At 39.7% G+C, this 6,000-nt stretch overlaps 1 protein-coding gene across 1 annotated transcript in view; it reads left to right on the forward strand.

Annotated features, from left to right (window-relative positions):
- Positions 1–5,732, forward strand: part of SLC37A1 (solute carrier family 37 member 1) — a gene marked incomplete at both ends in the record, with an annotated part of 30,124 nt that extends 24,392 nt beyond the window's left edge. Inside the window, 5 exons of the mRNA XM_080613512.1 lie at positions 140–188; positions 1,008–1,081; positions 2,612–2,690; positions 3,245–3,342; positions 5,676–5,732. Coding sequence (XP_080469638.1) covers positions 140–188; positions 1,008–1,081; positions 2,612–2,690; positions 3,245–3,342; positions 5,676–5,732 — 357 coding nt within the window. The remainder of the gene's footprint in view (positions 1–139; positions 189–1,007; positions 1,082–2,611; positions 2,691–3,244; positions 3,343–5,675) is intronic.
- Between the last annotated feature and the right edge of the window lie 268 nt (positions 5,733–6,000).

The following is a 6,000-nucleotide window of genomic DNA, read 5'->3' on the forward strand; positions in this document are numbered from 1 at the left end:
TCTAGAAATAGCTTTCACATAACTACAAAATATCTTAGTTGCTATTAACATGAGGAAATGGGAAAACATGGGGAAAATGGGGAATTTAGGATTACTCCGTATGTTGGTATTCAGCATGCTCATTATTTCATCTTTACAGTTGTACATGTTCTCTGCAGTCAGTAAAATGGGCCTTGAGGCTACCATAGGTGAGTATATTAAAATTATTTTCTGCCTGGCTTTCTGTGAAATTTTCATTTATGATCCTTTGGTCTTTTTTTACTTATTTATTTATTTTAATTTTATCTTTTCCCTTAGAGGAGGAAGTTTGGAATCAAATTCCCTAGACTTTGTCTTGCAGGCTTTTTAACAGGGTAAGGAAGAGCAGGCTAGGAAATGAGTAAAGGGTGCAGTGATTTAGTTAGTATTATTAGCCTTCTTTCTGGAGCTGCTTGTGTCAGCACAGGCTTTATTATATTCCCTATGCCAAATGTCAGAGGTGTTTAAAGACTACTTGAAGTACTTTTGACAGCAATGTTAACTTTACTTCTATAGGCTGAATTCACTTGTGGCTTTCTATCTGTTACCTCAAAACAGAAGTGACACAAGTGCTGACAGTAGTGTGTCACCTACCAGAAGGCCTTGTGAAGTTTTAGGGCCCTCTAGTGCTTGGTGCTGTACAAGCAGAGAACAGATTTACAGGTGGATCCTGTGAGGATCTCCTGCTCTTAGGGTCAGTTTGGTCAGATTTTCCCCTTTCTCTGACCTATGGGGATCAATAAAGTTCCTGGGAAGTGCCTTTTGACTCATCCCTATCTCACTGTATTTGAGAATTCACATCATGGAGTGAGCATTGAAGAGAGGTAGGAATGTAAGTTGCTTTTCCTCCTTTCCCAATTCTATTATGGGATCAGGGGAGTCAAGGAAGGATTAAAGCATTTGAGAACTATAGGCTATGATGTCTCCTGTTTTATGGTTAACAGTCTTTCAGGCAACTTATGTTTTCCATTTTTGTCAACTTGCGACAGTGATGCTGCTCATCAGTGGTGCTCTGGTGAATGGCCCTTATGCTCTGATCACCACTGCTGTTTCTGCTGATTTGGTGAGTTTGGCTTCCCCTCTGCTTCCAGTATAGCAGCTCTGGCCTCCAAAGAGAGCCCTTTGACTTCTGCAGGGTCATCAGTGAACAGGCTGCATTGTCCCAAAGCAAAGGGATAGGTAGATATAGATATATGTATAGATAGGCAGTGCCGAACTGAGCCACTGAAATGGTTTTGGAGTTCATGTGTTGGTGTGAATGAATTGTCATGCTTGTGAGAGGCTTCTAAGTTATTCTTGCTTACTAATAAGGCAGACCAAATCTTGTAGATGGCAGCCCAAAGTCAATGTGAAGGCTACATGCAAAGCCAGGTCTCTGTACAAATACCTTCTCCCCTTTTATAACTTACATCATTAAAAGAGGGGAGGAGCTGTATCTATGTGAGAGTTGAGCTGGAGACTTAATTCCCATCAGTACAAAAAGCTGTATCTGGCACATACCTTTACTTTTGTCCATGCTGCCTTCTTCCCTTTAGTGTACAGTTACTCTAGATACCAGCATTTCCAGCTGGATCCAGTCAGTAAGTCGCAAATGCCATGTGAAAACCTTGACCTGGTACCTTTCATTAGGTACACTTTGGAAATCTGGTCTCAAAAGATTTGGGCTCCTTAAGGCACCAAGCAAAGGGGAAAAATCCTGTAACAACAAATGCTCTAAATATAGGAGAAGGAGCAGGACGGAAATCCCCGAACTTCCTCTGGAGCCCTATGCTTGGCATGGGGGGTTTGGTAAGACAAAGGCAGCCACCATGCATTGCCCATTTTGTCCTCAGCCTTGTTGGAGGGGCCACTAGCTAGAAAGTGCAGCCTGACATGGCAAGATCCCTACATGGCCCTTGGGAAGAGGGTTGAAACTGTCAACCGAAATTTCTCGATGTCAACAGTCAAATATCTAACACAAGCAAATGTAAGTCACTGATTACCTGACTGGATTCTCCTCAGTGTACTGGAGATAAAGGACTGTTTCTTATTAGCAGTTCTCCAAACTATTCAGTTTCTCTGTCTTTCTGCTAAATTACTCCCTTTATCAGTTATTTTGCTCTGAAGATCTGGCTTCTAAAATTGGAACTAAAAGCCTTCTTTTGACTCAAGAAGTCTCTGAATTAGCATTTCAGTATATATCCATAATTCTGGTATTCCTGCTATAGCAGTGGGATTTTTCTTTTTTTTGTTTGGGTTGAGGAGTGTTTCATTTTCTTTTTCTTTTGTTCTGTGGGGCTTAGGGGGAAGAGATGGCCCTGGAAACAGCCTTGAGGCATAATGCAGACCTGAAGTGCTGTCCTTTTTTGAATCCACAGTGTGCAGAACAGAAAGCTACTTGGCTCCTGTGGTTTAAGTAATATGATTTAATAATGGAGAACACTGTAGACGGTAGTTGGGGTAGGAGGCTTGTTTAAGTAGAGATAAAAGGGTCTGATCTGGAATGTTTAAGGCATCTTCACAATGTACATCTAATGTGGATGGGTATGAGATAATGTTGAAGGGACTTCAGAGTTCTGCTCAGGGTGGATCTAAGCAGTCTTTGTCTCTTTAGGGTACCCATAAAAGCCTGAAAGGGAATGCAAGAGCCTTGTCCACAGTTACAGCAATCATCGATGGAACAGGATCTGTAGGTAAGCCAGAGCTGTAAGGTAGCCTGCCTTAGTTGTGGTAGGTTAAAACAAAGGATCTTTGAGAATGTGGGCTCTCTCCAGGATGCAGTACAGCTTTGGAAATGGGGACTAGAGCAAACTTAGCATTAAATCTCTCTAGTTGTCTCGGAGGGAGGGAGGAAAGAACGAATAGAGTGGTAGACTCTGGGCACAGACAGCAAAAGTAGATACCACTGGGCTCCTTCTCAGATCAGGGATATTATATTCTTGCCCCTCTGCACTGGTACATGGAAGGGAAAATTGAGTAGGATTCAGCTTAATGCTGAATGGTCATTTTGTTGAGCCAAATATAGGCATTTCTCAAACTTCTAGTCTTCCAGCTTCCCCTGTGGTAGGGTACACATTGGCTTGCAGCTTTACTAGTGATGTTTTGAGCTTTCTGTAACCTTTTAATACATAAGATGAATACTGAGTTAATTAGGTGGAGAAATTGGTATTCTAACTCAGAATAACTATCTTTCAGCATAATAAATCTTATATTGCATCATTCTGACAGTATCAATATTATATTCTAGGTGCAGCTTTGGGGCCTCTTTTAGCTGGTCTTATTTCCCCATCTGGTTGGAACAACGTATTTTACATGCTCATGATGGCAGATGCATGTGCCTTGCTAGTAAGTCTAAAAATAGTATTTAGTTGCCATGTATTTCCTTTGTGATAAACTATCTTAAAATGCAAATTTTCCTTTTGCAATTTCAATACTCCGTTTAACAAGAAACTTCCAATTGTGTAGGAAATTTTCAATTAAAGAGCAAATATGCTCATTTTGAAATTCTCATCTAAAGTGTAGATTAGTTCTGATGCACTTCAGTTGCAAGCAACTACACATCTGTTGATTGCTGGCTGAGCAGATTGCAGCAGGCATAATTGTAAGTAAACCTTCATACACAGACCTAGAAGATGCCTCAGATTCCACTCACAGAAGAATTACTTCCATTTTCTTCACAGCCGGTTTAGCGAAGTAGTAACAAATGCTTTGCTACATTGCTGTATCACCAAAATCACCACAATAATGAAGATGTTGAAAGTTAGTACACGGCATTCTCCAGATGGGCTCTAAAACTGCTGTACTGGGTTTGACGGAAAACTGGCATCCTAACTTTTGACAGTCACCATGAGCAGATGTTTAGGGAAAAGGATTGCAGCACACACATGGTGGCTTGGTACAAAACACATCTATTTTCCCTTTTTCTCCTGTCAGAGATCCTATATGATTGGTAGGAAGATCTGGAAAGTTGGTTGGTTTTTTTTCCCCACTTCTGGCTTGCTCTATTTTGCTTGTAAAGACCACAGAAGACATGACATGAGGCAAGGAAAGTCTTGCTGTAGCTTTGAAGCCAGTCTTCCTGCACCCACCTGTAGGTTAGCCTGAAGGTTACGTTTTTGTGTTTGCCACAGATTTCCCTGGCAAGTGTCTGTACAAGCTTTGTTCTGCAGTAGAGCAGAATGCTGCTATGACTACCTCAGGGACGTACTGAAGTGTCATCTGCTTATCCTCTCCTTTTGAAATCCTGGGTGGAAGTGCTCATTGAAAGGGCAAGGTGACTGTGAAAACACTTCAGAAGTACTCCTCCATGCTGGATGTGACCAGACAAAGACCTGTGCCTGCACAGTATTGCACTGAGCTCTGTTCTCCTGCAGAGGAGCTAATGCTGAGTGCCTCAGACCACACTTTCCTGACACAAGAAAAGCAGGAAGTCTTGCTTTGAGTTACAAGTAAGGCTTTTTCCTCAATTCGTGTTAAGCCCAAAATTTTAAAGTATATTTTTCCACATTTAAGATGTGAAATCTCTGGAAATTAAGTAAGTAATTAGATAACTTAATACTAATTAAAAAGTTTAAAATGGGTGAGTTAATAATTAGGTGAGTTAATAATTAGGTAAGTTAATAATTAGGTAATTAAATGTTGAAATATGTTGCCACTGGTAGTCAGCAGCTCTGTAAATCATTGCTTGTGCTGCTTTCAATATTAGGTATTCCAGTGAAGTTTGGGAGATTGTTGTAGTTTTCCCGAGGCGATTTAAAGCTCTGCTCTTTTTCATGTATAATTGCTTATTAAAACCACGTTTCTTTACAGCAACAGTTAAAAAGCCTTTGTAAAGCTCCATTTTTGAGAGGCTTGGCTCTGTGCTGGTATAGTAAATCCTGCATTTTGTAACTCACGTTCAGTTTTTCTCACACTTTGCAGTGCAGCGTATAGATGCCTGTGTTCAAACATTATTTCTTCAAAGGTATCTGGAGGGGCTTTAGCCTCTTAGTGGTATTCAGTGCTGTCATTCTTGACCACTCTTAGACCTCTGAATTGTTCTATATGCAAGATTGAAACTCTGAAGATAAGGAAACTCGTAACAGTGAGGAGCCCTGGAGGTTCTACTTCTGGCTTTAATGTATATGGGAATCATAAGATTTTATTTCTAAAATCACTTTCCTGGATACTATCTTAGTACAGCTTTTAAAGTGCACTTGAAAGTCCTGATCCTGCAATTAAACATGACTGATGTTGTTCATCTTGACTAATTGTGTGATTAAAGCTTTTTATACACAAAGTTATTTTTCAAAATAGCAGCTGAAATACCTTATGCCCTAAAACACGCTATGCTCTCAACTGTCTTATCTGCCGTGTTTTCTTGAAGTCTTGGGTTCCCTCTGCTGGTTTCTTTACACATCCGCTGGTAAAGAAACTGGAAAACCACTCTGGGTTTTATGAAAAAATCGATCTCTTAGTTGTGAAAAGGAAATTATTTTCTGCTTGTTTTTAAATTGTAAAAACTCCTCTCCCAAACATTGAGTGTTTGTAAATTCTCTAATTATTTTTTTTTCTTAACTAAGTTCAACAATTTAGGGCAGTGTTTCAAGTGAGGAACTCTTTGAATAACTGATTCTGAAACTTAGTTTATTTGTGTATCTGTATAGATACTAACACAGTTACCATGACTATTTTTACAGTTCTTACTCCGTCTTATTCAGAAGGAACTTCGATGCAATGTAGATCATACCCTGTAAGTGTTATGCATGCCTGTTGCTCTTTAATAACATGCTACTAAGACTTTGTCCCAAAACATGGTACTAAGACTTTGCCCTGTAATACCTAGATTTAGACTGAACTTGTTGAGGTTTCTGTATGTCCATTTCTGTATGTTTTCGTCTTGTTTCAAAAGAGTAACCTCAGTTTGATGTTTTCAACTAATGAACATTTTATTTTTAGTATATCTTATTTTGAAGAGTAGCTGAAAACACATCTTTGTCATGGCCTCTTGGTTGTAGTTTGGTT

Source organism: Psittacula echo (assembly GCF_963264785.1).
Source record: "Psittacula echo genome assembly, chromosome: 3".
NCBI classification, from domain to species: Eukaryota; Metazoa; Chordata; class Aves; order Psittaciformes; family Psittacidae; genus Psittacula; species Psittacula echo.